Raw genomic sequence first — 19,714 nt, 5'->3', positions numbered from 1 at the left:
GAGAATGTAGAGGTCAACTACCCCAACCCTGGCATTCTGTCCTTCAGTGGATCCTTCAGGCAGAAAGCATTTTTAAAATGCTGACTATGTACTAGGCACTGGGGTTTCAAAGAGAAAATGTCCCTGCCTGCAAAGAGCTTACATTCAATGGAGGGAAACAACATGTACACATATAAGGCAGTTCAAAGCAGTGGAGAGACATAAGACCTGGGTTCAAATCTTGGCTTTGCCATTCTCCATCCTTTAAGCCACAAATAAGTTGACTAATTTCTCTGGGTTTTTATTTCTTTAACTGCAAAGTGATGAGGTTGTATTATATGACCTTAGAACTTCTGGCTCTAAATCTAGGATTCTGTTTTCCTAAGTAAGAACAAGGTAATTTTACAGTTAAGGAAACTGAGATCCCCCAAAGGATTAAGTGACTACTGCAGGCACATACTAAGTAGTTGAAGTATCATATCCAAGATTTGAACCCAGATCCTCTCACTCCAGATCTGCTGTATCATGTTGCCTTACCAGCATACCCATCCACCCTGAAAAGTGGTCCTTTACCTTCTTTCCCCAATATAGTCAAATAAGTCCTTTCTGTTATTCTTAGTATTCCTCCACAGATTCACTCCACTATGAGCTTATGTGCCTTTCAGCCCCTGAAATGAGAAAATTCCCAGGATACTTGAGCCAGCTGACTGCCTATGAGCATTTTGGGGTAGCTAGTTTGTTGTGCTCTGGGTGCTGGGAACCCTGAAATTCAAGGACAAAAGACGCAGGTCTGCCTTGAAAGAATTCAACTCAAGCCTTTCAGTCAGAGGCAAGGTTTATTAAAACACTGGTTGGGCGAGTGAGATTTTAAGAATATGAGCCTTTGTGATGCTTACAAGCCAGATTCTTAAGGAATCTGCACAATTAGTAGACAAGACTGATCCCTTCTTATAGTGAAAAAGATTTTTGTGGGAAGATTTGGATGGGATCAAGGAGTAGGCAATAGGCTTGGGTGACCTGAAGGTAACAGACAATGAAAGTGGGTGTGGGTCAGGTTGCTGAGTTCATCCTTCATTTTCGGAAGAAGACCATGACATCAGAGAAATGATGACATGACTTGCACTTGACTTTGTTTTGAGTGAGGGAGGGCTGTGCAAGGTCACCACCCTCACCTTCTCCTCCTGAGCCATCTGGATCCAGTGACCAGATATTCATTAGGCTGACTAGAGATGGCCCAGGATGCATTCAATTACTCACTTAGAGGGAGGTAACTGACCATTGAGTGAATAGGCCTCTTTAAGAAGTAGTCAGGGAATGATCTTTCAAATGAGCCAAAGAAAAAAATAACTAAATCAGACTGGGAGGGAAAGAGAAACTGTTACTATTGATAATCACTCTAAGGCACCCATTATCTTGGGCAGGGACCTATTGTTGTCCAACCTATGGGCTTCAGAGTGCATTGGGTTTAAGGTTTTGGGAATGACAAGGAAGGAAGGAAAGAAGGAAGGACAGACATCTAGCCAGTAAAACCCAAAGGAAGGGGAGAGGGAGACTGGAGAGGATGTGAGCTGGGTGAGGGAGGGCTGTGCAGGGTGTGGGTCAGAGGTAACTGAGTGAAGAGTTGGGCCTTGAGCCAGTGATGAAAGAATAGTTGAAAGGATTACTGGGATGGATGGATGCCTGGGACTAACATCAGGGACTGAGCCATGTGGGAAAATCCAGGGGCTTTTCCTTTTAGATCCCAAAGGCATGGTCTTTTCTTTTTAGGGGTTCAGATCCCATCTCTATCAAGTTGACATGGGGGTTAGAGCACTGGGTCTGGATTCAGAAAGATCTCAAATCCAGCCTCAAGCACTTACTTAGCCAGGTGACTCTAGACAAGTCACTTAACCTCTATTTGCACAGTTTGCTCATCTGTAAAATGGGGATCATGAGGGCACTTACTTCCTAGGGCTGATCAAATGAGATAACAGCAAAGCCTTTAGTGCTGTGCTTGGTATGTAATAAGTACTATACCAATGTTAGCTATCGTTGTTATTATCTTATCTTGGACTCGGCTTCAGAATTTTTACTTCTACCTTGGGTCCAAAACTCAAGTCATTGACAGAGCATTTCCAGTGGGACTTTAAGGACTTCAGGGAAATACAATCCACTTCTGGCTTTACTGTGGCCTGGTGAAGAGGAAGCTGAGATAGGAAACTGGTGCATGTTATCATAAAGGAAAAGAAGTTGGACATCTAAGGGACTAGTGCCTGGTGTGAGGGAAAGAGGCTTGGCTTTCTGCTAGAGGCTGTGCCAATGCCACACAGGTCCACAATGGACGCTGACTAGGGGCTGCACTTGCAGTCTCGATTTCATAGGGTGCTAGATTGTAGGGACCTCAGAGGCCTTCTGGTCTACCCCTCACCCCCATTGCACTTTTTACAGATTTAATGAATATCGCCTAAAAGCTTTCTTTGTCCAAGGCTCTGACAGAGCTATAGAGATGAATAAAATATAGGGCCCTTCCCTAGTGCAGCATAACTGATAGCCTTGTTCCTACTACATTCTAGTCAAAGCGCTGGGATTCCTACCCTGCTTTTGTCACTGACTGTCCCTGGGCCCTTGAGAAAATCACTTAGGCACCTCAGGCCTCAGATTCCTCACCAGGGAAATCATTAGGTAAATGGCCTCTGAGGTACTGTTCATCCATGAGGATGAAGGATTTTAAGAGACTTACTTAAGGTCACCTGGATAGTGAATGTCAGAGATGAGATTTGAACTCAGGACCTCTGACTTCTGACTTTTCATTGTGTCATGCTGCCTCTCAGGTTGCCCTAACAATTTTTATTTATTTTTAATTATTATTATTTTCCAGAAGCTGGGACAACTTATTTTTTGTCCCGTGCATTTTTCATTTATGATTTCTTGAAAAATATGGAGAATGGGCTTTTAAAAAGCTCATTGTGTTTCACATGGAGCTACTTGACTGTACTTTTAAACCCAAATCACTCTGGCTTTCACTTAAAGGCTAGTATTAGCTCCCAGCCCAAGATTCCTTTTTTTAATTAAAAAAATTTTTTTTGGAGAGGGGAAGGCAATTGGAGTTGGGTGACTTGCCCAGGATCACGCAACTAGTAAGTGTCAAGTGTCTGAGGTGGATTTGAACTCAAGTCCTTCTGACTCCAGGGCCAGTGCTCCATTCATTGCACCAGCTAGCTGCCCCCCCAGCCTGAAATTCTGAGCCTCCTTGTTTAGGTTTTCATGGCTTGGAGTGAAAGTAAAGAGCAAGTTTTTTTTGTTCTGGCCAGAAACTCTGAGGGTCTTCCCCTCTCAGATGGTCACTTCTGTGATGGTAAAGTAGGCTATCTTTTGTCTCAATTCTTGGCTACCCTTAGTCCTCAAATGACCTTTGCCTCTGGCAAACGGAGACTTGGGAAGCACCTTAATTTAGAAAGGCCATGGTCACCCACTGCATCCCAGTCATCTTGTTTTCTGTTGTGCCACTGGACTTCCATGATTCTGGGAAAGGCTTTGCCACAGATGTGTCTCACTTAGATACGAGTCACAAGCAAGTGATAACCCTTGTGATGTTGCTGGACCTTTTCCTGAAGGAAGGTAGGAAGAAAAACAGCTATCAAATGACATGACGTGTACAGATTAGTTTGTACAGCTGCTGTTCAGCTCTCTGACTCTTGGTGACCCCACTGGGGGTTTTCTTGGCAGAGATACTGATGTGGTTTGCCATTTCTTTCTCCAGCTTATTTTACAGATGAGGAAACTGAGGCAAACAGGGTGAAGTGACTTGCCCAGGGTCACACAGCTAGTAATAGCCAGATTTGAACTCAGGAAAATGAATCTCCCTGACTCCAGGCCTGGCACCCTATTCACTGTGCTACCTAGCTGCCCTTGTAATGCTACAGCTCTGGGTAAGCATTCATGCCAGCTGGCCTCGAAGATTAGTCCCAGTTTCCTTGCATAAGGAATAAATGAAGCTTAATGTTACAATGTTTCCATTTTCCTTCTTTCTCCTCTATTGTTACCACTCAGAACAAAGCCCACAGACCATATGTATGGAAAGGACAAGGTCAGAAGATCTTAGATTTAGGACCTTAAGAGACTGATTCAACTTCTGCATTTTACAGATGAGGAAACTGAGGCCCAGAGAGACTTGCCCAGAGTCACACAGGCAGAATCTTTGAACCCTTCCTTGCAATGATGAAAATTTAAACAAAACTAACCAGCGAAACAACTGTGTCTGACTAGAAAGCATTGTCTCCAAAGTGGGAAATTTACAAGCTGCTCTGAAGCTCGTGCCTAACCCTGTGTAAGAGTGTATACCTGCTGCCACTGTAGGTACTCTTTTTCTGCTCTCACCTTTGCTACATACTGAGGCAAAGGGAAGGCTTCTTGGTCCGGATGTCCAAAAGGCAACACTTTACTCTAGGACATTCTCTCCCCAGCTTTTCCTCTCTCCCTGGCATCTTCTTCACATTCCAGATCTAAAATAATAAAATATTCCCCTCCTAGTGTCCAAACATTTGGAATCTGAGGCTTTGTTATTCCACAACCCCCCCCCCCCCCACCTTCCCTCCCTCCCATCACAGGATGTCTCACTTGAGGAAGTGAGAGGTTAGGGGAGAAAATGTCTCTGTTAATTCTTAGGATCCTTGCTGTTTAGAATCAGAGGATGTTGGTGTTGGGCGGGACTTCAGAAATCATTTAGTGTAATATTCTTAATTTACAGAAAAGGAAACTGAGGCCCACAGGGGAATTCATAGGCTCAAAGGATTGTAGATTTCTAGCTTGAAAGGACCTCAGGTGCTTTAGTCCAGCTCTTTCATTTTATAGATGAGGCATTTGAGGCTAGAGAGGTTAAGAGACTTCTCTAGGGTTATATAAGTAACTAGAACCAGACATGGGATTTGAACTCAGGTTTTTTGACTCCAAATTCAACCTAAGGTCACAGAGCAGTTTAGTGGTAATTAGGATTAGGTCTAGAACCCAGACATAGGGCAGCTAGGAGGAACAGTGGATAAAGTGCCAGGCCTGGAGTCAGGAAGGCTCAGTTTCCTGGGATCAAATCTGGCCTCAGACATTTGTTAGCTTTGTGACCCTGGGCAAATCACTCAGCCTGATTTGCCTCAGTTTCCTCATTTGTAAAATTAGCTGGAGAAGGAAATGGCAAATCACTCCAGTATCTTTGCCAAGAAAACCCCAAACAGGATCATGAAAAATTGAACATGACTGAAACGACTCAAACAAAAACAAAAATGCTTACTATCTGTGTGACCTTGGGCAAATCCTTTGCCTTCTGTGGGCCTCAGTTTCCTCATTTGTAATTTAAGGGGATTGTGCTAGAATACCTCATCTCCTCCAATGGACAAGCCTAGCTAAGAACAAAGAGAGAGAGAGAGAGAGAGAGAGAGAGAGAGAGAGAGAGAGAGAGAGAGAGAGACTCTTTCCCAGAGGGTTGGCTACCAAGGAATAACTTCTTTTTTTCCCTAGCCAAAGCAAATTCAGGAAACTCAACTACTAAGCTGATTTTGGGAAAGCAGAATCTACACTGAGCATATTGAAGACCCAGAAAATGCTGAAGTCAAAAGAGAAAATTATCTTAGCCCTGTTGAGGTTTAGGGGTGCTGGGACCCCAAAATAACAACACAAAGATCCTGCCTGAATAAATTCAACTCCAGCCTTCTTTCAACCAAAGTAAACAGAGTTTATTCAAAGTCTGCCATATTGGCCAGACTCTTAAGGAATGTGAGCATTTGTGATCTCCTATTTACAAGGGGGCCAGATCGAATCAGAGCACCTTAATGGAAGCCAAGATGGATCTTATACACAAAAAGACTGTGGGAGGGATCTGGGGTTGGCTAAGTATTCTGGGGTGCCCAGAGGAGAGGTCTAAGGAGGCTCTTGATGGGAGTGGCCAGTAGGCTGGGGTGACTAGAGGTCAGATGCCAGGAACGAAGAGTATGGGGTCTTAGATAGATAGGATCAAGGGTGGGAAGTAGCTGAAGGTGATCCCGAGATAATAGACAATAGAGGGCTAGGCTAGGTTAAGGGTAACAGAATTGGACATAGTGATAATGAAAGGCTTATAGCCTCAGACATAAGCCAGTTCAAGTGGGGATATTCAAGGGGGGTTCAAGGGGGTTCCCAGAGTCTGTACCCTGTTACTTCAGAGATTCCTCTAGTCATGCTCATTTCTGTCTTTTCCAATATAGAGCCTTAGGTAGTGACATTAGGCATGCTGCAGTGAGCACGCCCTGGAGGCAGGATGGCCTGGGTTCAAATTCATAACCCCTACAAATATAGCTACCAATTATCTTAGGAAACAGTTCTAGAGACAGAACATTACCAGTGATCAGATATCTTGAAGATAAAGAGAAGAAATACTTCTTGCTGTATTGAGGAACAACTGAAAAGATTGTCTGGATCCTTTTCAATTAGGTAAATATCTTGGGGTGAGGGAAATCATTAGAGATTTTTCTCATTTAAAATTTTAAAAAATGTATAGGAAGATATTGCTTTGGGTATAAAATCTATCTTAGAATTCTTTTTTCAAGGTTATTGCCCTTAAACTGAATAGGATATGCATATTCACCATTTTAAAAGAGAAATGAATTGAAATAGGAGTCATGTTGAATATTAGCTTGCATTTCATAAATCATCTCTATTTCTACAAAACACCATATTTCATGGTGAAATTTTTCACCTAAATTAAAAATAAGCAAATAAAATTATTTGCCCCCCAAAAAGTACCCCAGGCAATTCTCCAAGACTATAAGATGAATGAAAGAAAGATGTTAATCTGTACTCAAAACTTTACTAGAAATTTCTTCTGTATTATTCATAAGTCCAGTCTATACATATATGCAAAAATCAATCTGTATGCAGGCACATAGACAGGATGTCTCTAAAGCCTTAGCTATTAAGACTTTAAAACTATACTAAAATTTCGAGTATGTGTGTATATATATATATGTATACATGTATGTATATATGTACCCAAATATGCATGCATGTTATTTAAGTACTTTTATACTGAATCCATGATATCATTGGTTATAGGAGACTTTATTTTGCAAACTCAGAATATTATAGAAAATGCACAAGACCATTGTGCTGAAGCTAAAGTCAGGTTAGATCTGGGTTCTAATTCTGCCCCTGATACTTATTAGCCATGTGACCCTGGGTAAGCCACTTAACCTTTATTCACCTCAGTTTCCTCATCTGTAAAATGGGGATAATAATAGCACCTACCTCCCAAGGTTGTTGTTAGGATAAAATATAGTATTTGTTAAACCGCTTTGTAATCTCAAGGTGATTTATCTGGTTTACAATCCATTACCTCATCTTGTCCCCTCAACAATTCTGTGAACTAGGATTTGTGAGAGTAAGGTGGATGAGATAGGATTGACCCAGGATTCCTGACTCTAAATAAAGACTCAAAAAAGTAGAAGGCTAAAAAAAAAAACCTCTCCTATATTACTATATTATATTTTATATAATAATATGTAGTAATATATTTACAATATATAATAATGTGGATATATTATAATGTTACCATGCTATTATATTTTAAAATTAATTATCATTTATTTTATTTTCCTCCCACATGTCCCCTTCTAATTGAGAAAATTAAAAAAGCAAACCTATATTTATGACAAGTGTATTTGGTCAAGGCAAACACATTTCCAAACTGGCCGTATCCAAAAAATATCTAATTCTGTGTATTGAGTCTTATCATCCCTCAGGAAGTGTGTGGGGGGTGGTCCTTGCGTTCTTAAGCCTCTCAGACTTGTTTGTTAGGAGATTTTTCCTGCATCATCTTCTGTCACAATTCTGTGGAACCCTGGCATTTACAGCAGGACTTTCTTTCCATGTGCGCTCTGGCTTGGTGTCAGGAAAACCTTGGTTCATTTCCCACCTCAGACGCTTCCTAGCTGTGTGGCCTTGGGCAAGTCACTTAACCCTGTTTGTCTCAGTTTCCTCATCTCTAAAATGAGCTGGAGGAGAAAGTTAACAAATCTCTCCAATATCTTCGTCAAGAAAACCTGGAGAAGGAAATGGCAGACCATTCCAGTAGATGACTAAATGTCAGCAGCACATTTTTTTCTTAAGTCCATCGGGAAACCCCGTCATAATTACTGTAAAGAAATAACTGATTCCTTAAAGGAGGGTCAAACAGGAGGTGGAAGAGCTAGGCTCTGAACGAAACCAGAGTCCTTTCCAAAGTGTTTTTTTAAAGAGGGTGGTACTGGGAAGTGAGGTGAAAGGGTATGACCGTCAGTTTTCCTGGCTGTCTCCTTCTGGGGTTATGGAGTGAGTATTGGCCCCATGGGGGTCCGATTCAGCATCCTTGCTCCTGGATCATGCTTGAATCATCAGAGAGGGACTTGGACTCCAGTACTGATGAAGTACTAGGCGCCTGAGACTCAGGATGGCAGATGCAGTACGAACTTCCTAGTTCCTTAGGAGGAGACTGCTGACTAGTGGGATGGATCACTCTGCAGGATCACATCCAGGCATCCATACCTGGTTCAGGGATAAGGGCAATGAGACAGGAAAACCTTGATGGTGACCCATTAATCTAACTTTTCCCTCTGACTCAGCTGCACAGTAAGACCTGTGTAGGCAAGGCGTTTCCACTTGGCAGCCTAGCTGACCTGGGAAATAGCCAGCAAAGATCAACAAAGCCAAAAAAAAAAGTCTCTGCCTAGGCCAAAATGGGCGCCACCAAGCTTCTCTCCTTAGAGAAGCGACTCTCACACTACAAGGGGAGTGGAGGAGATTTAAGAAAAAGAGAGAGGGAAGAGGAACACTAAGGGAGAGAAAAACATAGAAAAGAGGGAGACAGAAAGGAAGAATCAGAAATCTGGTAACTGGGAGAAGAACCAAGGTAGGCGCAGGGAATGAATCCGACATATATTTTTAAAAATTCATTTTCTTGATGTTCTTGAAGTCATTTCTTTATCCCGTCCCACAATCTTGTCTGACAATGTATACAATATTCTGTCCTGGAAAGTCCCCACCTCTCAGCCCTGAGGAAGAAGACACTCTTTGTCATGTCTTCTGCAGGGCCTTCATTAGTATATCCACTACTCTGAAGTTACTGATGGTAACTAGACTTCTAAAGGCCCCATACAGCTGTTGATTTGGATGGTGGAATGTAAACTCTGACTCTCTGATCCTTGCTCTTGTATCCCCTGCACCTAGTAGAGTACTTGGCACACATATGGTAGATGTTTAATAAGTGCATTTTTTTAAAAACATTGTGGATTCAGAGCAGATTATGGCTTTATGTTATTGCCAGTTGAAATGATGACTGAACTGGTGTTTAGCTACTCTGAACTTTGGTCCATCCCCTACAATAGTTATCTGGGGGATATTAGTCTGTGTGTTGTACGTAGCAGCAGTAACCAGAGTACAGACCAGGTGAAGTCAGGCCCAGGGTTGGATCTGTCCCCTAAGTGTCAATTTCCTTACCTGGCAGAGGGGGAGGGGATGGGAGGGAGTTATAATCCCCGTCTACATCAGTGTTCCTAACTAGGATCTGAATACACTTAGACATGCTTTAACATTAAATTGAATTTTTTCAATTAGCATTCATTTTCTCCACCCTCACCCCCTGCAGGAAAAAAAAGAAAAGGAAAAACAAAATTCTTGTTATAACTATGACTATTTAAGCAAAACATATTGGCCTTGACCCCCAAATGGCACTCTTTTAAGAAAATAATTTTTTTGAAATCTTTTGTTTTTACATTACCCTTGTAACGTAAAATTGTACATTTGCCACTGCTTCTGTTCCCTGCCAGTTCATTCACCCAATCAAGTATCAGCTAACAGCCTACCATGTGCCAGGCATTGTGCTAAAAAAGGCGAAAGATAGTCCCTGCCCTTGGGCAAGCTCTCCTTCTAATCTCTCCTCCCAAAGAGTCATCCCTGGTGATAAAAAATGATGAAAGAGGAAGAAAAATGCAGAGTCTGCTGTTATGCAATCTCACATACTTGTAACCCTAATGGTGCAACCCTAGCTAGTTTGGGGCTTCTTAACTTTGCTTGTGAACCCTCTGATAGTTTGGGGAAGCCTGTGGACAAACCTTTTCTCAGAATAATATTTTTAAATGCACCAGATCAAATACGCTGAATTCCAAAGAAAGTCAATTAATATTGAAATGCAGTTATCACAAAGTAAACAACCAAACTAGCAGGTTTCATGGACTCCAGGTTAAGAGTCCTTGCTTTTATTCTGTCTAGTAAGTTTAACAGTAATAAATCATGCATTTCCCAAGTGTTTTGCTGACACCATCCTGTTTGGTGCTGACCACCAACCACCCTTTGAGGTAAGTGCTATTATATCCCCATGTTATAGATGAGGAAGCTGAGCCTCCAATCAGTGAGTCAGTAGCAGGCCTGGCACCTGACTTGGACTCCCATGTTTTATCCTGCATGGCCCTGCCTCCTATTTAGTTTCCATTGGTGGAGAATCTCTACACTATCTGACCAGGAAAACATCTTGGCCTGGCTGAGCATCGAGAGTCTAGACCTTCTGTTGTTGCTGTATGTGTACAGAGTGTGCACAATCCAAGATCTTGGTAGCAGGAACTGTTCTTCCTGGCCAGCTGGCACTGTTAACATCCATCCTGATGGAGGCCGAAGTTGTCTTGGGGCTCCCCTAGGGGAGGAGAAAACCGACCAGATCCCTACTGGAGCAGGCCTTTCTTCCTGCCACAGAGAGGGGCCTGAGCCACAATGTCACACCTGCCTACCAAGTGGCAGAGTGGCCTCCCGTGGTCACTGCTTGGATGCTACCTCCTTCAGCAGCAGCAGTGTGCTTATGGAACCAAGTTGCAGCCCTCCTCATCATCTGTAGTCTCTCTGAATTTCTTGCTGGTTTGGGCGGTGTCATTAGAGATGCTATTGGTTAATGAATAGATTTCTCTAGTTAGGGCAGCAGTGAAAAAAGTTCTAAAAACAGAAGCCAGGCCAGGAGATGACTTAGCAGCGGTGAGGGGTTTCTTTCACTCCCTTCATAGCCTTAGGTCCAACTAGATGCTTCCGGCTGAGCATCACTGTATTTTGCAATGGATAAACAATGGTCTCAAGGAGCCAATATTCCTCTTAGGAAGAATGACCCAGAACTGAACTCAGTTCCAGTGGGAAGCTCAGTATTGGGGTGTGAACCCAAGTCAGCTGACCAGTCACTGAAGGAGCTATCACAACCCCATTGTGCCCTCAGTGGATTGACAAAATACTTTTCCTTCGCAGTTTCAAGACTATGTGATTTGATTTTTCATTGTAAGTATTAAGAATAGCTTGCATTTGTATAATTCTTTAAGTTTTGCAAAGGGCTTTCCCTGCTTCACAATAACCCAATGAGAAAAGCACTATTATCATCTCTATATTACAGATGAGGAAACTAAGACTAAGTGACTTGGGAGTCACAAAGCTGGGCCCCAGGTCTATCTGCTAGGCAACTTGAAGCCGCTAAGTAGCACAGCAAATGGTTGTGGTTGTTTGTCCTTCCTTCTTGAAGAGGACCATGACATCAGGAAGATGATGCCATGACTTGCAAGGGTATAGTGAGATAGGGTTGTGGAAGGTCACCAGCTTCACTTTCTCCTCCGGAGTGATCTGGGTCCAGTGGCCAGATATGGATCAGGACAACTGGGGATGGCCCCCTCAGTGAAGGGAGTGCTAGATTGGAAGTCAGGAACACCTGAGTTCAAATGCTCCTTTGTATACTAGTTGTACCACCCTGGGCAAATCACGCAGACTCTCATCTGTAGAATGGGGATAGTAGCACCTGCCTTATAGGATTGGTATGAGGATCAGTGAGCTGAGAATATTGATTAAAGCGCTGTATAAATGCTAGCTATTATCATTATTACTGCTACCTTTTAGGAAGAGCTATTCTCTCCATTAACAGATTTCTTCATCAAGCAATTTTTCCATTCCTTAGTAGATGACCTTTATAGGGTCTTGTGATGGAAAAAAAAATCACCTCGTAGTCAACCTTCTGATAAGGCCTCTTTCTGTAGTTGGTCTTTGGCCAACATTTACATGTCTATTAATGAATAGACTCTTCCAGAAGGTTGGTAGGACTTGGAGAACCCAGAGTCTCCACTATGATCCATCAGAGGAGGGTTTCAGTGAAGATGGGTAAGAATTGTGTAAGTGAGGCTCAAAGAAGGTGGGTCTGGCCCCCAAGATCACATAGACAGGAAATAGTAGAAGTTAACCTCATGCCTAGCTCTCGGACTCGCAACCTTGAGATTTTTCCTCTAGCATTTTCTTAAGCCTTCCCTTTTCTTAAGAATCTCCTAATGATAGTCAAGAAGCCCTTCTCAAAAGTCCATTGATGAATGATAAGGGTCATTGACTTGGCACTGGAAAGGACCAGTAGTCCAAGGAAGGCCATTTAGTCTAACCCCATCATTTTATAAATGAAGAAACTGAGGCTGGAGATTAAGTGACTTACCCAGGGTCCTACTGCTAGTAAATATCCAGGGCACAATTTGAACTCCAGGTCTCCCGACTCCAAGTCTAGCACTATGTCATTGATATTTTTGGGAAATCATTTTGGTAGAGGTGTGGAGACTGAATTAGAGTGGGGGGAGATTTGGGGTGGGAAGACCAGTTAGGAAGTTGTTGTAATGGTCCAGGTAAGGGATGTTATGGGCTTCATCTGGGTAGAGGTTGGTGCCCATTACTGACCTAAGTTGCTATTGGGTGTCTGGAATGGAAGAGGGCATGGAGCCAGGAAGGCCCTGCCAGTGTGTCTGGGTGTCACACAAAACAGGATGGAAAATGCTAGCATAGGTACCATAATTCCCAGCTTGTTAACGGTCTGACCAGTGCCAGAGATTAATCTGTTCAGAATGACCCAGTCTTCAGCATTAATGAAGACTCTGTGTCCCTGCAGAGAAAACCTGCCCCTCTGGTCAGCTTTCCCCGGACTTAATTAACTGCTTTCTCTTATCATTGGCTCCTAGAAAGAAGAGTTTCAAGATGATTCGATCCCAGTCTCTGTCTCTGCAAATGCCAACCCAGCAGGACTGGAAGGGCCCGCCATCCTCCAGCCCTGCCATGTCGCCCCCAACGCCAGTCCCCGCAGGAGCAGCTTCCCAGGCAGCTCTTGGGTCCTTTGCTATGCCTGAGTTTCAGCGCGTCACCATCAGTGGGGATTACTGTGCTGGGGTAAGAGCTCCCCCTTCTCTCTTTCTCTTCCTCCCCCTGGAATCAAACCCAGCAGCCTAGGACACTGTACTGTGCCCCAGCTCTAGCCCCTGCCTCCCACTCCAAGGCATGTGGAGGAGGCTCTAACACCCAGGAAAAGGCAGATAGGGTGCTTCAGTGGAAAGATTACTGGCTCTGGGGTTGGAGGAGCTGGGTTCAAGTCTGGCTCTGACATTTATTATCTGAGTGACCTTGAGCAAAATAAATCATTTACCCTTCCAAGGTCTTGGATCTTGGGTTACATAATAAGGAGGGTGGACTAGTTAGCTTTGAGGTTCCTCCCAGTCCTAGATATAGTCAGTCACTCAAAACATGCATTACTTTATAGGGTCAAAACCCAGCTCTACCACTTCCTACCTATGTGACCATGGGCAAGTCAGCAATCCTCTCTGAGCCTTCATTTCCTCATTTACAAAATGATGGACTTGGCCAGACAGCCTCTGAGGTCTCTTCTGTATCTAATGATATTAAGTGGAAAGTGCTTTGCAAACTTTAAAGTGTAATATAAACCTGAGCTCTTATTGTGATTATTGATAGGAGCCTGGAGACAGCTCAGTTCCGGTACCAGTGCCTTATTGAGGTGGTTTGAGCCTGGCCTCCTAGAGGGCAGGGAGAGAAGTCTTAGACTGTTTCTTCTCTCCCTCTGGATTGGAAGGGGGATAGGGGAGAGAGGCCTTGGATCAGAGGTACCAAAACTAGACCACTGGCTAGAGGGAGGGAAAGAATAAGCCTATAGCATGTTAGAGCAACATGGTACCTACAGAAAGGATGATGGCATGCCTTCACCAGGAAGCCATGGGGCTAGGCTTCTGGGGATGGGTTAGTTTAGAACCTGGCCAAATAATGGTTGGTTATCAGTGGCTGGGAAGGAGTCAGTACAGGAGATGGTGAATTTGTTTCTTCAAATACCTGCACTGCTAGCAATGGGTTTAGATCTAAAATGCTGCTGTGTCTCAGACCAAGAGCTTCCATAGACATGACTTCATGTGTCCTCAGTGGAGGGAGGTGACCTATTTTGTGAAAAATGTGAAAACTGACACACAGAAAGAAGAGAATTGCTCCATGTCACATGGTCAGTGACAGTCACCACTAGAAGTCAGTCAAGTAAATGAGTGTTGAGCTCTCAAGTCTTCACTAGTCTAATGGGAGATGTTGTTCATCCTTTGTTCTGGAAGAGGACCATTACATTAGGAAGGTGATGCCACAACTTGCAAGTGAATTGGATTTAAGTGAGGCAGGGCTGTTCAAGGTGACCAGCCTCACTTTCTCCTCTGGAGTCCAGTGACAGATCAGAATGGATGACTGGAGATGACCCCTGTCTAATGGAAGAGACAAAATGCAAATAGCCAAGGGCAAATAAGATGTCTACATAGATCTATGTGTGTGTCTACATATATATATAGATATAGCATGTGTGTATGTACACATGCATGATATATAGTACATATGTATAATATATGATATATGCATATATTTATAGACAGAGGATTAATTGGAGATAATCTTCTTAAGACAATGAAGGTGGGCTTATTGCAAATGGGAGGATTTTAGAGAGACTTGGAGGAAGCCAGAGGACCAGGAGGGAGAATGCTCCAGTCATGGGGGGACAGCCAGTGAAAGTACAAAGTTTGGAGGTGGGGTGTTCTGTGAGAACCATGTCAGGGATTGGTATCACTGGGTCATTGAGTCCCTGGAGGGGAGTGAGGTGTGAGAAGATTAGAGGGGGCCAGGGAATTCAAAAGTGAAAAAGAGGATTTTCGATTTAATCCTGGAGGTCATAGGGAGCCACTGGAGTTTACTGAACAAGAGGAAGACATGGTCAGATCAATTTGACAGTTGAATGGAGGATGGACCAGAGAGTGGAGAGCCTTGAGGCAGGCAGACCAATCAGCAGGTTGCCCAGACAGGAGATGATGAGGACTTGTACCAGGCTGATGGCAGTAGCAGAGGAAAGGAGGGAATATGTTCTAGAGATATTAGGAAGGTAGTATTGACAGTATTTGGCAACTGAGTGAATGTGGGAGGTGAGAGAGATAATGCAGAATTGAGAATGACACTTAGGTGATAAGGAGGATGATGGTTCCTTGACACCACTGTCTTCTCCAGGAATAGTAGTCAGGAGGAGGGGAGGGTTTGGGGAGGAAGATAATGAGTTCAGTTTTGGACATGTTGGATTGGAGGCATCTACAGGATATCTAGTTCATGTTGTCTGATAGGCATTTGGAAATGGGAGATGTTTCCTATATCTCTGCTCCAAGATTCATCAGCATCAGATGAGGACAAAGAGGCCTGGACTTGGAGTCAGAAGATTTGTATTCCATTTCCAGTTCTGCTACTTGCTAGCTTGAGAAAATAAGGTACCCACTCTAGGCCTCAATTTACCCATCTGTAAAATGAGGGGGTTGGACTAGATCTTAGACCTCTCTGGCAGCCAGGTAAAGCCTTTGGACCCCTTCTTAAAATAAGATTTTTAAATAAAATACATAGGATTATAAAGGAAACCAATCATATTGAAATAACATTATAAGAATCTTTTTAAAATCAAGTCCACAGACCTCAGGTTAAGAATCCTTGACTAGGTGAGCTCCGAAGTCTGATCTGTGATTTTGTGATGGAAGAGTGTAGTCATAAAGGGGCCATCCCTTGAGTAACTTAAAGAAGCTTATTCATTGAATGGGTATATCTCACTCAAAGTGAGAATGTGATAAGACCTTAGCCTGAAAGGGCTAAGGTCTGCCGTTGCATCCTGGGCCATCTCCAGTCGTCCTGATGAATATCAGGCCACTAGACCCAGATGGCTCAAGAGAAGAAAGTGAGACTGGTGACCTTGCACAGCCAACCCTCACTCAAATCAAAGTCAACTGCAAGTCATGTTATCATCTTAATGTCGTGGTCCTCTTCGAGAATGAAGGACAAACACAATAACATCATGTAAAATATATTAGATGAATTAGGAATTATAAGTTGTGCTTCTAGGTTAATATCACAGTTTGGGGAGGATCTGGGGGAAGCTGATGACTTTTGGAAGGCCCTCCATTTCTCCACCTGTACATGATTTCCTCAACCTCCTCCACCTTTCTGACTTCCTCGACAAGAAGCTTGATCTTGGGTGGCAGTGGAGCAGTGTGAATACAAAGAAGGTGACATTTGGCTATGCGGCATATTTTGGGGGTACAGTCGTAACTTGACACTTGAATATAAAAATTTCTGTCCCAAAATGAAGTGGGAAATCAGCTTCTCTTTTTTTTCTTTTAAAGACAGCTTAACTATCACGGATCTGACCATAGAATCAGAGCGACCTGGGTTCAAATCTTGCTTCCAATATGTACTGGCTATGTGACCCTGGGCAAGTTATTTAACCTCTCAGTTCTCTAGGGGACTTCTAAGGCATTGACCTACATTGGTAAAGGGAATTTCCTCATGTAAGAAGAGTTCCTATCCCAGGGAAATCACAGATTCAGGCCCTATCCCTTAGTTGCAGATACAAATGATTTTTTCTTCTTTTTTTGAGAGAGAAATTTCTAAGAAATACACTTGGGAAAAACCCTTTTTAAAAATCATTGCAGGCTTTCTAAACCTCTCAGTCTTTACTCTTTAAGGCCTCTTGTTCTTTGCAAGAAGAGCTTTCAAAAATTATCATTAATTTTAAATATCTTTTTGTTTTAAATAACCTTCCTTCCCAAATATATCTATCCCTTCTCCTCTGAGTAATAAAGAATAAAAAAGAAAGGAAAAAAGGATCCTAGCAAAAATAACCAGTATATCAACTGACCCTGATGGGACATGTAATACTTCGCTCCCATAGTCCTCCACCTCTGCACAGAAGGGAAGCAGGTTCATTTTCTTCTCTTGGGACAAGCTTTGTTGCTGTAATTGTGGTTTTCAGTTTTGTTGTGAATTGCTTCTTTCCATTTATGTTGTTGCAGTCGGGATGTGTGTTGCTTTCCTGATTCTGCTTAACTAGACCATGCATCCTTTCATATGTCTTCCTATGCTTCTCTGAATTTAAGAAGAGAAATTTCCAATGCTTCTTTTTTTTTCCCTGACCTTTGAAAGACAGTGTGGTCCAGAAGGAAATGTACTGGTTTTGGAAGCAGAGGACCTGGGTTCAAAGCCTGACTGTTATTTGTTGCCCATATACTCTCTTGAGACTTGAACTCCTGTCTTCTGACACCAAGACTACTGTTCTCACCATTATACAACACTGCCTCTCTTACTAAGGAACTGGATTGAACAATACAGGAAAGTTCAACAAGCACTGATTCATCAGCTGGTAATGTGCCCAGCACTGTGCTGGGGAGACAAAGGCACAAATCAAACAATCCCTGTCCTCAGGGAACTTACGTTCTATTGGGGGAGAAATAACATGTGCACAAATGAGTGAATATAAAATATATACTATAAAGTCGTTTGACAGAGTAAGAACTAAAAACCAGGGAGATCAGGAAAGGCTATTGGATGTCGGATGATGGAGCTTGAGCTGAGCCTTGAGGGCCGGAAGATGAGGTACAGAGGGATAGAGGACAGACAGTCTTTGCAAAGGCATGGAGACTGTCCTGTCTGAGCAGCATCCAAAGGGCTGGAATGTAGATACATGAAGAAAAGTCATGCATAGCAAGCCAAGGTTGACAGTCTTGGAAGTCATCAGGGCTGGGAGAGCAACACCAGCAATGCCCACATGACAACGCAAAAGAAAACCACACTGACCTTCAGATCTGAGATCAATGCAGTGATCAGCAGTGGCTTCAGAGGCCTGCACGCCCCCGCTTCTCAGCAGAGAGGGGGTGGACTCTGAGCTCAAGACTGGGCTACAACTTTATAGACATGGTCCAGGGGTTGATTTGTTTTCCTCAATTGTGCTTGCTTTTAATATAAGGGGGGGTGTATCTCTTGGAGGGGTTGGGGTGTGAAAGTCATTGGGAAGTGACAGTGATATTAAAAAAAAAATCTCTCCTAGTTCCCAGGGGTCTATCCCAAGAACCCTGGGCTCATGTGGACTGGGCATAATATGGACCCCAGAGAGATAATAATTCTCTGCTCATACTCCCCTTTCAGAGGTTTTCTCTGGGAAATAATTGCCCATGTCTAAGTTTACCTGAAATGTGCACAATGGGTCCCTGACTCTCACACACAGTACAGGGACTGAGTATGGGGACAGCCTTTCTTTCATCTACCACCAATAATGCAAAAGACACAAAAGGGCAGGGAATAGGCATTGTGAGGTACCTACTCTGCCAGGCACTGTGCCAAACAAATATTATCTCATTTGATCTTCATAACAACTCTGAGAGGTAGGTAATATTATTTTCCCTGTTTTATTGAGAAATTGAGGCACACAGAGGTTCAGTGATTTGCTCTGTGTCATATGTCTAAGTGTTGTCCGAGGTTGAATTTGAACTCAGATCTTTCTGACTCCAGGTCCAGCACTCTATCCACTGTCACCTAACTGCCTTCCCCCCCCAAAAAAGACTCACAGGAATGTGTGAATCAAAAAAAAATGGGTAGTCTCTTATTCTTATCTGGAAGGGGAATATATTGGGGGGCTACTGAACAAATACTCCTTAACTCCTCTCCAATGAGCAGCTCACGTCAGTAGCAAGGGTGGCAAACCCCACAGCTCTTGCCTCTTTTTCCTCTATTCACTCCTTTGATGATGTCAGTCTGCCAGCTACTGGACTCTCCAATACTCTTGGTCCTTTTCGTCCTCCATGAAACATGCTGCTGAGGAAAACTTCTCCCTCCATCTAGCAAGCTGTGATCCGGGATGCTGGAATCAGGAACTCGATCTCTTGGAAACTAGATATTGGCAATCCAGAGCTCAAGGTTACCCACAAGGCAGCCTTCAAGGCTCCAAGTGATCCATTGTTGATGGTCTTCTTTTTACTCGAAGGAGCAAAATTCTGGGGAAATCTTTTCCCACTATGAAGTCTAGGGCTCGGACATTCAGAGTCAGGAATTCCTGAATGCCAAGTGCCAGATCTTAGGAAAGCCCATGTAGTATGAGAGAGCATCTTGGGGGAAAGTTAATGAGCTGAATTGTGAGCCTTGCCCCTTCTGCTTAGTCATCCAAATGTGCTCATTTCATCTGCTTGGACAGTGCCTTAATTGTGTGAAGACGTCTCTCTTAATAATACCCATCATCATCAGGTCAGAGTCACATCATGTCGCCCCCTATTGCCAAAGGCAGCCACGTCAGGCTTCCTCCTGAGGTCCTGATTCCTTCTCAGGCTTAGTCCCCTTCTTGATTCTGCTTTAGTATGGATAGCAGGGAAAGGAGAGAAGAGACTGATAGGTAGGCAGGGCTTAAAGGATTACAGTGTGACAGAAAACCTGTTGACATTTTTTCCACTGGAATTGAAGTGTCCCAGATGCAACAGGGAAATGTCTGAGCCAGGATGTGGTAGAATACAAATACCCTTGCCCTGGACCCTGGTGCCTCCCTCTCCAGAGAACACAGTGTTTCCTCTGGCTTAGCTGTACTCGGCACTCTGAGAGCTCAGACTATTAT

At 43.3% G+C, this 19,714-nt stretch overlaps 1 protein-coding gene across 2 annotated transcripts in view; it reads left to right on the top strand.

Annotated features, from left to right (window-relative positions):
* Positions 1–19,714, top strand: part of AMPD3 (adenosine monophosphate deaminase 3) — a 77,391-nt gene that overhangs the window by 24,346 nt on the left and 33,331 nt on the right. For both annotated transcript variants that reach the window (XM_072619452.1, XM_072619451.1), the window contains exon 3: positions 12,963–13,167. In XM_072619452.1, coding sequence (XP_072475553.1) covers positions 12,963–13,167 — 205 coding nt within the window. The remainder of the gene's footprint in view (positions 1–12,962; positions 13,168–19,714) is intronic.

This window comes from Notamacropus eugenii, chromosome 6 (assembly GCF_028372415.1).
Source record: "Notamacropus eugenii isolate mMacEug1 chromosome 6, mMacEug1.pri_v2, whole genome shotgun sequence".
Taxonomy (NCBI): domain Eukaryota; kingdom Metazoa; phylum Chordata; class Mammalia; order Diprotodontia; family Macropodidae; genus Notamacropus; species Notamacropus eugenii.
This window is presented reverse-complemented; position numbering and strand designations above follow the sequence as displayed.